Source organism: Salmo trutta, chromosome 31 (genome assembly GCF_901001165.1).
Source record: "Salmo trutta chromosome 31, fSalTru1.1, whole genome shotgun sequence".
Classification (NCBI taxonomy): Eukaryota; Metazoa; Chordata; class Actinopteri; order Salmoniformes; family Salmonidae; genus Salmo; species Salmo trutta.
The window spans coordinates 36,747,051-36,760,950 of NC_042987.1; the positions used below are offsets into that span (position 1 = coordinate 36,747,051).

General features: G+C 42.4%; 1 protein-coding gene across 1 annotated transcript in view; it reads right to left on the reverse strand.

Annotated features, from left to right (window-relative positions):
* The window catches only part of LOC115170141 (probable G-protein coupled receptor 158), a 113,752-nt gene extending 110,467 nt beyond the window's left edge, over window positions 1-3,285 (reverse strand). The window contains exon 1 of the mRNA XM_029726471.1: window positions 2,118-3,285. Coding sequence (XP_029582331.1) covers window positions 2,118-2,464 — 347 coding nt within the window. The 5' untranslated portion in view covers window positions 2,465-3,285. The remainder of the gene's footprint in view (window positions 1-2,117) is intronic.
* Window positions 3,286-13,900: the final 10,615 nt, after the last annotated feature.

Here is a 13,900-nt window from a genome sequence, read left to right on the forward strand (position 1 = left end):
TTTAATCCTTGGGATGAATAGATTACTTGGGATGTACATCCAAAGATTTGGCCTACAAACTCTCCTAAAAAGGAAGAGCGAGAGACCGTGCAGAGCGATTCTCTCAGATCTTTGACACGTCTGAACTATAGTTGTGAAACTGAATCCACAGGCCTATTCTAAAAGTCATGCTGCTGCTAATCACTAGACAACTATGCCACATCCATTTGTGGGAATGTCAAATGAGTTTTAATGCGCCCTCGGGACATTCTGAAATTTTGAACAGGAACCAGCTCTTTAAAAACCAGTGGAAGCAGTTAATTTTGCAGCCAATTAAAGGTCATCTCACTGATGGCTTTTAATACCAATGTCCTCATAAAACGGGTGTCAGAGAGCAAAGTGAACTTTACAAAATAAAGTATATTGGGCTTGAAATCCGATGTCTTCAAAAGCAACTCCAAGGTTGACCTGGATTTCATTATTTGTGATTGAACTTTTATTTTATTAGGGAGTCATACTGAGACCAAGGTCTGTTTTTACAGATGAGATAATGAATTAAAGCAATTACAGAAATACACACATCAAATACCAAACGCAAGTAGAAAGAAAGGGTTGATAGCCGTGATTTTTTGCTAAGCCGGAACCGTACAGTAGCTGTCTGCAACAGCAGGGGTCTTTTTGTATTTTCAAGCGGAACCCTAATCCAATGACCTACAGATGGGCCTCTGTTTGATCCCCTTGCCTGGGTAAGTGTGATCAAGCACCATGGAAGATCTTAGCCCATTGCAGAGACCTATCAAAACCCTTCAGATCGGTTAAGAGGTTTCAACAAGAGACTAGAGCAAAGTGGGTAACCCTTGACATGGAATACCTGGGAGAGCAGGTATATGCAATTTAGCCAATCACTGATATTCATAAATCAGCTGAGTTGGTGAAGTGAATTAGTAGTCAGTTGTGGTGCCTGTTTAGAACTAAATGTTGCTGTACCTGCAGCACTCCATAACAGAGCTCCTGGCTTAGTGATATGGGCTTGGGAAATGTTTTGGGATCAGCTCAGGCAACAGCTTTGAGATGATCTTGCATGTATGCTAAAGGCATGACCAAAACAGACTAAACTTACAGTATGTAGTCTTGTCTAAATGAATAAAGCTCAGGGACAAACTAACATGCTGGAATTATTGTGTAGACACAGCACTTGCATTGAAGTGGGAGTAAAGTGGACTTGAAATTCAAAGTGGTCTTTTATAATTCATTCATGACTAAATAGATGTTTGTACACACTTGGACCTTGAAATGTGACATATTTGTTGTATTTCCTAATGCACCAACCTACTCACGCAGCAAACACAGCTTTTTAAACCATGCAGGCAAAGGTATTTTTATATATATATTTTTTTATATATATATATTTTTTTACAGCAAACACATTCCTCAAAAATGGAGGGTAGAGGCTTACAGTGTGAATACAATAGACATGAGCTGTTTTCAATGGACAGTAGTGTTGGTTAATCATGAACAGTATTGTTAATAAAACGTTAATCAAATACAACCATCGACTGTTTCATTGTTGGTGGGCTCCATGCGCATTTGGCAACTATTTAATTAACGTTTATTAAAAAAATATGGATTTCAGCAAACAAAGAAAGGCACGCTACTACAGAGGACAAAAATAGGTAGCCTACAAGGTAAACATTCCACAATAAAGTATTGACCTTGTGCGAATCGATGTAGTCAGAGCTGAATTCCACAAAGTCTCGTCTCTGCTCTTCTCCGTTGGTTAAGTTCATCAGAAACTTCCTTCACAATGGAGTTGAGTTTAGTCAGATAGGTCTGTGGAAACTATCCATACGCATCCGAATAGAGGATAGCTCTAAAGTCACTTATGTAGATCAAAATACAGTACGGTAAACTACACAACTTTGCTGTGGCAAGCAGCTTTATCCTACTGTTTGTGTTGACGGAATTTTTTGGGCCCTTTTCCATGCACATGGCCTGATTCAAAGCGCGGGATGCGCACTGTCAGGACTGCAACAACTGAGACAGGCCTACAATAACATATTTGATTAGATAAATGAGTGTTCCTTTCAAACAAACAGTCATGAGTCACAGCCAGGTCCCTTAGTCTATAGGCTACTCACCTGAACTCGGGCGCGGAATTTGTCTTCAGCCCATAGAACCCTGCAGACAAGGTGAGTAGCCAGTGTGGTACGAAATTCCCATGCTCGCATTCCAGGTAAGGCGCAGACCACTTGATTTGACTTTTGTCGAGAATGTAGCCATTTTGAGTGGCTACTACAGGGTCTCGGCTCGACGCCCTTCTCTGCATGTACGTTTTTTTTTCGGTCCCTGAACTCGTTAAACCACTCAGACTCCGGGCTCCTGCTCTTGAGATGGTGGTGAGCGGAGTTGGAAAGGTCCTGGAGAACCACTTCCCCTTCAGTTCTTGTCGCTTGAAGGAAAACATGGGGACCCGGCGTCGGAGCATCAGTATGGAATGTAACCACTGCCCTGTGAATTTTGGGGTCCCCCTCGAGAATACTCCGAACCAGTGCGTGGTACCAGTGAATATCCCTCCGAAGGCTGTGCTCTCTTGACCTGTTGGCTTGTAAAATCATGTTCAGAAAGTTGGTTGCGTGCGCCATGGTGTCCAGCACGCTATGGAGAAAATAGTGTGAGGCCACATTGGTTCCACCGCGGAGGCTACTCAACTCATACCTCCGAGAACAGTTGACTTGTTCAAGAGCCGACGAGTCTCCCGTGTGCAGGAAAGCTGTTACCACCCTAGGCAGGTCCTCTTCGATTTTGTGCGCGACAATGGTGCGCTCCGTGAAGGGTCCTGGGTAATAAGTTGGATGTTGCATCGATTCCTTGTTGATATTTTGAGTGCTGTACATAGTGGGGTTCTTCGATCGTATTTCAGCGTCTTTGTCGTTATCCGACCATTCCACATACCCATAATTAGATCCGAAAACGAGTCCCATTTGCAGAAGCAGGTGAATAAGAAAAAAAGCCATACCGTGACTGCTTTTACCGACAGAGTGAAGAATCAGTTTGCTCTCCATTGAGCATAACCGAAACCAACCACTTGCGCGCAGTGACTAAATTGATAGGCTAATGGACACCTACTAGGAGATGAATTAGTATCATCCCAATTCAATACCGTAAGGTGCCATTAAACGATACTATCAAAAGCTGTAGGCTACTTGCTCATATGCTCGTCCGTGATAGAGAGACGCTTCCTCAACAGCCGTTCACGCTCTGCAACCGAGCGTCAGCCAATCCTCGTACTGCCAAGACAGGATTAGTTATTGCAGCGGTGAGCTCCGGTGGTCGCTTTCCATGGGCGAGTTAACGCTCAAGCCGCCAGTATCAAACCTCCTAGTGCAGGCTGTAGAATTAGAGTGAAAACAGAGGGAAGGCTGGAGCAAATTGCTTTCAAAATCCCATCCCTCCCAATATCGCATAGGGCACCTGAAGTGTCTTAGGCTTCGTTTAGACAGGCAGCCCAATTCTGATATTTATTTTCCACTAATTGGTCATTTGACCAATCAGATCAGCTCTGAAAAAGACCTGCTGTGAAAATATCTGACGTAATTGGTCAAAATAACCAATTAGTTGTGAAAAACATATCAGACTTGGGCTGCCTGTGTGAATGCAGCCGTAGACAGGCGTGTGTGACTGCTATTGCTGCCAATCGTCTTTGAGAGGTGGGATAATATGGGTGGAGCGAGCTGCCGGGAGCTGTCCGGTTCTGAAAGTAGCGCGTGAGGAGGGGAAAGCACAGTGACGGATTTATGCGTGACTACTAAAGTGAAACGTGCAGGGTTTTAATTGGGCTTTTGTAGGTGATGGAATAGTCCCTATAATTTTTGTATTTGCCATGGTAACTGTCCAGTAGCCTAATGTCCCACAGTTTTAACATAGCCCATATTTACATTTTTACATTTTAGTCATTTAGCAGACGCTCTTTTCCAGAGCGACTTACAGTATTGAATGCATACATTTCATAATTGTTTTCTTCTGTGCTGGCCCCCCGTGGGAATCGAACCCACAACCCTGGCGTTGCAAACACCATGCTCTACCAACTGAGCTACAGGGAAGGCCATATCTTTAGTTAATAATGACAAAAGTGCATGAGTGTTTAGCTCATTTGGTAGAGCATGGCACATGCAACACCAGGGTTGTGGGTTCTATTCCCACTAGTATGAAAATGTATGCGTTCACTCCTGTAAGTCGGTCTGGATGACAGCATCTGCTAAATGACTGACATGTTATAGTGTCATGCTTTCTCTGTACCCTACGGGTGTGCCTGCGTATCTGTGTTTCTAAATACAGCTGTGCCTCGTTGTGTTGTGGGCTTTATCAAGAGCCAGTTCCAGGAGAGCTGCCTGGGGTGACGTGCTGTTACCATGGTGACAGAGGTTACGACCACAAAGGCCCCAAATACACTGGTCCCAGGTTCAGCTCCACCGAGACAGATAGATAGAATGGAGAACATAGTGTAATGCATTGGACTCATAACAATGTACTAATAAAGGTAATTAGTTATGATTAGCACAGAGCAAAGAAAAATCTTCAAAGGTCTGAAAATGAATCACTTCAGTAATCATTTCAGATTACTGTTAAAAGAGAAAGCATCCAATTTGTCTGGATGTTTGTTTCTATGTTCTATTCATGCCATTTCTATGCTGCTGACTGCAGTACAGACTACAAGTCAGCGTCTTTGTTTTTTCTCACCACCTACACCTTTATCCAAACCCTCCTATAATCACAGATTACTGTACCCATGCTGTACCCTAGTGATATCATACGAATCCATTTAATTTCTATACTGACAGTATTTCCCAGTGCATACAGGCTCCTGATGCCCCCTCCATTTAATCTTCCTCTCCTGTAAGCACTACAACCTCTTATGGCCTGATGAATATTTCATGGCCGTCTTGTGCATCTTCTACATGCCTTACGACTGGGGCCTTCCTGACAGCAGCAGTAGCAGCGCTACTAGTAAAGCGTTCACCTTCACTCTCTGGGCTGCGTCCCAAATGGCACCCTATTCCCTACAAAGTGCACTTCTTTTGACCCCCACTAACCCATAGATTTTTTTTTTTATTAAAGGTGCATTATACAGGGAATAGGGTTCCATTTGGGATGTAGACTCTATGTTCCCAAAGGATTCTTTAGACCCCCCCCCCCCCCAAAACAAACAACTTCTGTCTTACTGAAGCCGTTTAAAACTGCTTTTGAAATGGCGTTTGACTTGAATATTTCAATGACATATTTTAATTACATTCAAAATTTGTTGAAAATGACTTTTTGTAGAATACAGGTCAGAGGCAGATAGCTCCAGTAAGTCCTGTTCTTTCCAATGTTATTTCTATCATAAAAGGGAGTGTCTCTTTAATCTGGTGGTTTAGGGCTGAGGTTTGTCTTATTCTTTGACATCAGCATTGCAAAAGTATGTATTATGATTTATGAACACAGAACAGATATTAACTGCATACATAATGTAAAGATCCCATGTTCAGAGTTGCTCAGTGTATAATCAGGAGCACCCACTTCATTGAGCTGCGTTGTGTAACTCACCCTAAATACTGCAGACCTAGCTGCTGCAATTACTTCTTCTAAAAACCAGCAGTGTCACAACACATTTCATCTGATTATACACTGAGCAACTCTGAACATGGGATCTTTACATTATGTATGCAGTTAATATCTGTTCTGTGTTCATAAATCATAATACATACTTTTGCAATGCTGATGTCAAAGAATAAGACAAACCTCAGCCCTAAACCACCAGATTAAAAGAGACACTCCCTTTTATGATAGAAAGGGGGGATTACCATCACAGCAGCAACTGGGTGTCAAAGACAGACACTGTTTGAATTATAAACCTCAAATTGATAAGGTGTAGGGTGGTAAACACATCACACAGCTAGCTTATACAGCAAAGGAGATGTCATACTGAGCATGACGCACACCTACATGAGACAAATCTACATGACGCACATCTACAGTGCCTTGGGAAAGTATTCAGACCCCTTCACTTTTTCCACATTTTGTTACGTTATAGCCTTATTGTCATTAGTCTGCACACAAAACCCCAAAATGACAGAACAAAAACAGCCTTTTAGAAATGTATGCTAGTTTATAAAAAAATAAATAAATGGAAATGTCACATTTACGTAAGTATTCAGACCCTTTACTCAGTATTTTGTTGAAGCACCTTCGGCAGCAATTACAGCCTCGAGTCTTCTTGGGTATGACGCTACAAGCTTGGCACACCTGTATTTGGGGAGTTTCTCCAATTCTTCTCTGCAGATCCTCTCAAGCTTTGTTAGGTTGGATGGGGAGCGTTGCTGCACTGCTATTTTCAGGTCTCTCCTGAGATGTTCGATCGGGTTCAGGTCCGGGCTATGGCTGGGCCACACAAGGACATTCAGAGACTTGTCCCAAAGCCACTCATGCATTGTCTTGGCTGTGTGCTTAGGGTTGTTGTCCTGTTGGAAGGTGAACCTTCACCCCAGTCTGAGGTTCTGAGAGCTCTGGAGCAGGTTTTTGTCAAGGATATCTCTGTAATTTTCTCTGTTCATCTTTGCCCCGAGCCTGACTAGTCTCCCAGTCCCTACCTCTGAAAAACACCCCCACAGCATGATGCTGCCACCGCCATGCTTCACGGTAGGGATGGTGCCAGGTTTCCTCCAGACGTGATGCTTGACATTCAGGCCAAAGAGTTGAATATTGGTTTCATCAGACCAGAGAATCTTGTTTCTCATGGTCTGAGAGTCTTTAAAAAGTGCCTTTTGGCAAACTCAAAGAGGGCTGTCATGTGCCTTTTACCGAGGAGGGGCTTCCGTCTGGCCACTCTAGCATAGAGGCCTGATTGGTGGGGTGCTGCAGAGATGGTTGTCCTTCTGGAAGGTTCTCCCATCTCCACAGGGGATCTCTAGAGCTCTGTCAGAGTGACCATCGGGTTCTTGGTCACCTCCCTGAAAAAGGCCTTTGGCCCCCGATTGCTCAGTTTGGCCAGGCGGCCAGCTCTAGGAAGAGTATTGGTGGTTCCAAACTTCTTCCATTTAAGAATGATGGAGGCCACTGCGTTCTTGGGGACCTTCAATGCTCCATAAATAATTTGTGCCTCGACACAATCCTGTCTTGGGGCTCTACGGACAAATCCTTTGACGTCATAGCTTAGTTTTTGCTCTGACATTCACGATCCACTGTGGGACCTTATATAGACAGGTGGGTGTGCCTTTCCAAATCATGTCCAATCAATTGACTTTACCACAGGTGCACTCCAATCAAGTTGTAGAAACATCTCAAAGATGATCAATGGAAAAAGGATTTACTTCAGCTCAATTTCGAGTCTCATAGCAAAGGGTCTTATTGCTTATTTAAATAAGGTATTGAAGTTTTTTATTTTTAATACATTTGCAAAAATGTGTTTTCGCCTTGTCATTATGGGGAATTGTGATGTCATTATGGGGAATTGTGATGTCATTATGGGGAATTGTGTGTAGAGGATTGTTTTTAATCAATACATTTTAGAATAAGGCTGTAACGTAACAAAGTGGAAAAAGTCAAGGGGTCTGAATACTTTCCTGTATGTTCCAGCCCCCTTGACCATCCGCTCAAGAAAAATTTGATCTGCGGCTGAATCTAGTTGATGATCCCTGGTCTAGATTTAGTTTTTTTAATCTACTTATTAGAAATATTTTTATCTAGCGCATATATATTTTATTTTATCAACAGTCCAGTAGACCAAAAGACATGAGTACTGTATATCATACTTTTGAAGTAGGAAGGGGCATACACAGATAGCCAGGGATATAAAATTCAAAGTACTGTAGTAAACATTCTCAAACATTCATTTTGGTGGGTACGGTCAAAGCAGGCCCCCAACAGTGATCAATCACTATGTCCAGTCCAACTGCAGGGGCTTGATTAAAAGAGCTGGGAAGTGTGTGTGCAAATGTTATTTACTGACAGAAATGTCTATAGATGGTATCAACAAACCTTTCCATCTGTTATTTAGACAAGAGAGCAAGAGGAGTTTTGATCAGAATTGGAGCATTGCTCTGTAGGACTTCTGAACATTTACTCCATAATAATGTACATTTTATTTACATTCATTAATCTCATTGAGATTGTACATGTCGTTTTAAGAGGAGGCACATCCCAATTTAGTTTTACTTGAGTCATACGCTATCAAGGAATCAAGCAGATGCTAATTTAATGCATTAGATGAATATGAATGAATGAATATGATTCTATATTCAGGGTTTTTTATTGATCAAAAGGGGGCTTAGGTGGTGAGCATGGCAGGAGGTGTGGCATGGGCCCGGTCGGGCCGTCAGTGAAGCAGAATTTTTGCATAATTTGAGTCAATTGGAGGTGTACCTGTGGATATATTTCAAGGCCTACCTTCAAACTCAGTGCCTCTTTCCTTGACATCATGGGAAAATCAAAAGAAATCAGCCAGGACCTCAGAAAACAATTGTAGACCTCTACAAGTCTGGTTCATCATTGGGAGCAATTTCCAAACGCCTGAAGGTACCACGTTCATCTGTACAAACAATAGTACGCAAGTATAAACACCATGGCCGTCATACCGCTCAGGAAGGAGACGCGTTCTGTCTCCTAGAGATGAACATACTTTGGTGCGAAAAGTGCAAATCAATCCCAGAACAACAGCAAAGGACCTGGTGAAGATGCTGGAGGAAACAGGTACAAAAGTATCTATATCCACAGTAAAAACGAGTCCTATAGACATAACCTGAAAGGCCGCTCAGCAAGGAAGAAGCCACTGCTCCAAAACCGGTATAAAAAAGCCAGACTACGGTTTGCAACTGCACATGGGGACAAAGATCGTACTTTTTGGAGAAATGTCCTCTGGTCTGATGAAACAAGAATAGAACTGTTTGGCCATAATGACCATAGTTTGGAGGCAAAAAGGGGGAGGTTTACAAGCCGAAGAACACCATCCCAACCGTGAAGCACGGGGGTGACAGCATCTTGTTGTGGGGCTGCTTTGCTGCAGGAGGGGCTGGTGCACTTCACAAAATAGATGGCATCATGACGAAGGAAAATTATGTGGATATATTGAAGCAACATCTCAAACATCAGCCAGGAAGTTATACCTTGGTCGCAAATGGGTCTTCCAAATGGACAATGACCCCAAGCAACCTTGCAAAGTACTGACATTTCACATTCTTAAAATAAAGTGGTGATCCTAACTGACCTAAGACAGAGAATGTTTACTAGGATTAAACATCAGGAATTGTGAAAAACTGAGTTTAAATGTATTTGGCTAATGTGTATCTAAACTTCCGACTTCAACTGTATATAGAAATTATATAGGTCCATTATCTTTCTACCTACTTTATGTATGATTTCAGTCATTTAAGTTTACACTGAAAGCATTTGTCCGTCCTGAAAATGTATATATGTATGGTATCAGTCAAACTTTTCGAAACACCTACTCATTCAACGGTTTTTCTTTCTTTCTTTTTTTACTTTTTTCTACATTATAGAATAATAGTGAAGACATCAAAACTATGAAACCACTACTAAAGGACACCAATCAGAAGAAGAGACTTGCTTGGGCCAAGAAACACGAGCAATGGATATTAGACCGGTGGAAATCTGTCCTTTGGTCTGATGAGTCAGAATTTGATATTTTTGGTTCCAACCGCCATGTCTTTATGAGACGCAGAGTAGGTGAACGGATAATCTCTGCATGTGTAGTTCCCACTGTGAAGCATGGAGGAGGAGGTGTGATTGTGTGGGGGTGCTTTGTTGGTGATACTGTCAGTGATTTATTTAGAATTCAAGGCACACTTAACATGCATGGCTACCTGTAACGGCTGTCGGGAGAGAGAGTAGACCAAAGCGCAGCGGAGTTAGTGTTCATCATGATTTTAATTTATTAAAGAACACTACACAAAACAAAACGAAGAAAACTGACAGTCAAACAGTCCTGTCAGGTGCAAAACACTCAACAGAAACAATTACCCACAAAACCCAAAGGAAAAACATGCTCCTTATGTGTTACTCCCAATCAGCAACAACGAACTTCAGCTGTGCCTGATTGGGAGCCACACACGGCCCAAAACAAAGAAATACAAAAAAACTAGAAAACGAACATAGAACGCCCACCCAATGTAACACCCTGGCCTAACCAAAATAAAGAACAAAAAACCCCTCTCTATGGCCAGGGCGTTACACTACCACAGCATTCTGCAGCGATATGCCATCCCATCTGGTTTGTGCTTAGTGGGACTATCGTTTGTTTTTCAACAGAACAATGACCCAAAACACAGGCTGTGTAAGGGCTATTTGACCAAGGAGAGTGATTGAATGCTGCATCAGATGACCCGGCCTCCACAATCACCCATCCTCAGCACAAATGAGATGGTTTGGTATGTGTTGGACCGCAGAGTGAAGGAAAAGCAGCCAACAAATGCTCAGCATATGTTGGAACTCCTTCAAGACTGTTGGAAAATGTCACGTCTGCTCCTGCTCCTCCCCACCGGCATACGACATCGCCATAGTACTAACCACCGGTCCTGAGATTCATCATTACACACACCTGGCACTCATCATTACACGCACCAGTGAATCATTACTATTCACACCTGGACTCCATTACCTTCATCATTTCCTCCGCTTTATATGTCACTGTCCCATGTTCACTCACCAGTTGGTATTGTTCTTGTGTATCGGCGTACTGCCGTATGTTAGTGTCGTGTTCTTGTTTTTTTGTTTTATTAAAACATTTCACCTGCTTCCGACTCACCGCCCCATCATTACAGAAAAGCATTCCTCATGAAGCTGGTTGAGAGAATACCAAGAGTGTGCAAAGCTGTCATCAAGGCAAAGGGTAGCTACTTTGAAGAATCTAAAATGTGTTTAACACTTTTTTGGTTACTACATGATTCAATATGTGTTATATCATAGTTTTGTTGTCTTCACTATTATTCTACAATGTAGAAAATAGTAAAAAATAAAGAAAACCCTTGAATGAGTAGGTGTGTCTAAACTTTTGACTGGTACTGACATTTTCTGATAATTTTCTTGTTTTGCCTTGCTTTGTTCTTCTTCGCAAGTGGAAAATTCCTCCACACCATCAGAGATGCAGAAAACCTTAGCAAGAACACCATCTGTCTGTCACGCTATCCCCCAAGGTGTACCTTGCTTTAAAGCTACTGCTGAATGTGTTCATCGTATTCCCTGGCCACTTGCCTGTCCAAACCATCAGAGGGGTTTTATGGCATTGCAGGTAAACTTACCCCAACCTATACAAATCAACAATGGTATCCGTTGTAAAATGTTTATAGCCTCAATGGACATTATTTTGTAGAATTTCCCAGAGTCATTGGTGGATTAGACGGTACACACTGTCCCACTACCTCCCCTACCGGACTAAATTGAGGCTCCACTTTCACAGAGTAGATGTTCAGGTACATAATGTAGGCTTCACTACAGTTATACAGTATCGTATTAGGCCCTCAATAATAATGCAGAACTGTAGTCTATTTCATGAAGAATGGCTTCATTTGCAAAAGGCCCATTATTATTATTTGTTTTACATTAGTTTCTCCCTATCGCTATACTTTTCAGATGATCTGTTACCATCAGGGTCTTGTCATTGACATTGAGCCGAAGTGTCCTGTTTCGGTACATGACTCACACATCTTTAGAGAGTCTTCTCATTACCAAAGATTGGAGCAAGGTGATGATAATATTTACCTAAATGTAACATTATTTATCGCTGGTCAGCAATTGTTCATGACCTGTATAATTGTGTGGGCCTATATACATACACACACACACACACACACACACACACACACACACACACACACACACACACACACACACACACACACACACACACACACACACACTGAAGCCCATCGGTCCACATGTTCCAGGAACACCTTTCTTAATAAATCCCTTTCATATCACTGTCAATCAAATGACTCAAGAAATGTGTAATTTTTGTGAGGAGTATGAGAGGAAAAATACAGGTCAGTTGAAAATAGCGGCCAGTCTTCCCACAGATGGATGTGATGGAGTGTTGAGAGGTGCAGTAGTGACGTGAGCAGTCTGGCTCGACTAAAGTGTGAACAGACAGGTATAAAATCACAGTTTGTTGAAGGAGAAAAAGCCTCCTGAGAACTTGGAAGTGTTCTAGCACAACATCACAACCCACCCCCTTCCACAGCTGTGACAGATTACCTACACACACACGCACACACGCACACACACACGTTTGTTTTACTATCCTTTTGAGGACTTCTGGTACCCACAAGGATAGTAAAACCAAACCGAAACACACACACACACACAAAAACAGACACACACACACAGACACACACACACGAACGGCTTATACACACACAAACACACACGCACTTGCTCTTTCTCTGTCATTAGTTTTGATATGTTGTAGATTTAAATAGTATTTACCAGTGTTCTATACAGGTTTAAATAGTATTTACCAGTGTCCTATACAGGTTTAAATAGTATCAACCAGTGTCCTATACAGGCTTAAATAGTATCAACCAGTGTTCTATACAGGCTTAAATAGTATTTACCAGTGTCCTATGCCTCCACATCCTGCAGAGCAACAGTCAAGCGTTTGCTGCTCTCTAGTGGTGATTATGGCTCCACTATCGTTCATCATGTGTTGCCATTTCAAAGGTTTCTTATTTATGAAAGACCTTCATTTATTTGATTGTTTGATTATCAAAATCAAATAAGTATTTCTGATCATCGTATGGGTTACAAAATTCTTAGAACTTTCAATAAATTCACTGGTTTTCCTGAAATCCCGGTTGGAGGATTCATGGAATCAGGAGGGAATAAGCAGGAAATGCCGACTCATCCAACCATGTGTTTAAAGTTCCTGGATTTTTGCAACCCTAGTCATAATAACGATGTTTTGTTTAGCATTATAAATGAACCCCACAGTGTTGCGAGCATCATGAAGATATGCTTCTACTTTGCAATATACCATATTATGGAGAACACCGCCATAGATTTTGAAAAGGCTCAGAAAAGGTTATTGTTTTTCCGGCCTGTGGCGCAGCGGTCTAAGGCGCTAGAGGCGTCACTACAGACCCGGGTCCGATCCCAGGGTGTGTCGCAGCTGGCTGCAACTGGGAGACCCATGAGGCGGCGTACAATTGGCTCAGCGTCATCTGGGTAAGGGGAGGGTTTGACCGGCCGGGATGTCCTTGTCCCATCGCGCTCTAGCGACTCCTTGTGGCGGACCGGGCGCATGCACGCTGACTTCAGTTGCCAGCTGTATGGTGTTTTCTTCCGACACATTGGTGTGAGTGCCTTCCAGGTTAAGTGAGCAGTGTCTCAAGAAGCAGTGCGGCTTGGCGGGTCGTGTTTCGGAGGACGTATGGCTCTCGACCTTTCGCCTCTCCTGAGTCCGTACGGGAGTTGCAGCGATGGGACAAGACTGTAACTACCAATTGGATATCACGAAAAAGGAGTATTTAAAAATAAAAAAAGTTCTTATTTTCAAGGAAGCTAAGATCCTTTGATGTCTGCCTAAAAATGCTCCATATGTTTCATAACAGTGTTTTGGCTAGTGTCTTGTTCTACAGTATGATCTGCTGGTGGTAACATCACAACAGATGATGCTAACAAGTTGAACAAAATCAAAGAAAGCTGGTTCTACCGTCTGCACCCACCAGGACAATCTAGAGCCCATTCTGGATAAGCAGATCTTCAAGATGCTCAATAGCATAGAGACCAACATCAACCACGGTATCTGCTTGGAGCAACGCAGTGCAATGGCAGACATATTTATATTAGCTATGAGAAAACAGAATGTTTCCGCAGATCCTTTTTACCTTATGCTATGAGGCTTTTTAACATGATTTAAAAAAAAATATCCATTGAT